The 383-nt window shown below is 48.8% G+C and overlaps 1 protein-coding gene across 1 annotated transcript in view; it reads left to right on the top strand.

Moving 5' to 3' along the window:
* Nucleotides 1-383, top strand: part of FRMPD4 (FERM and PDZ domain containing 4) — a 112,330-nt gene that overhangs the window by 108,286 nt on the left and 3,661 nt on the right. Inside the window, 2 exon segments of the mRNA XM_010178513.1 lie at nt 1-380; nt 383. The exon segment at nt 1-380 is cut by the window's left edge and continues 823 nt beyond it; the exon segment at nt 383 is cut by the window's right edge and continues 77 nt beyond it. Of these exon segments, the coding sequence (XP_010176815.1) occupies nt 1-380; nt 383 (381 nt within the window).

Raw genomic sequence — 383 nt, 5'->3', positions numbered from 1 at the left:
CCGACACGACGCAGAAGATACTGATTTATCTGCAGATGACCATCCTTCAAAGCTTCCAGAAGCTGAGCAGAGTGTGGCTAGACTTTGTGAATATCACTTGGCTAAGCGCATGTCATCTCTGCAAAGTGAAGGCCATTTCTCACTGCAAAGCTCTCAGTGCTCTTCAGTGGACGCAGGATGCAGCACAGGCAGTAGCACGTGTGCTACCCCCATTGAATCTCCTCTTTGTACCTCTGATGTTAAGCACGTTATCTCTGATCCATCAATGAAGGGCATTGCCTATATTCCAGCAGATGATAGAGCTGCCATTCTTCCAAACCATGGAACAACGTACAAGGACCTGCACCAGCAGCCTGAAGCTGTGTGTCACAGAATGACGGTGC

Source organism: Mesitornis unicolor, unplaced genomic scaffold (assembly GCF_000695765.1).
Source record: "Mesitornis unicolor isolate BGI_N332 unplaced genomic scaffold, ASM69576v1 scaffold5332, whole genome shotgun sequence".
Lineage (NCBI taxonomy): Eukaryota > Metazoa > Chordata > Aves > Mesitornithiformes > Mesitornithidae > Mesitornis > Mesitornis unicolor.
The sequence above is the reverse complement of the archived record's forward strand: the minus strand, read 5'-3'. Positions and strand labels throughout refer to the sequence as shown.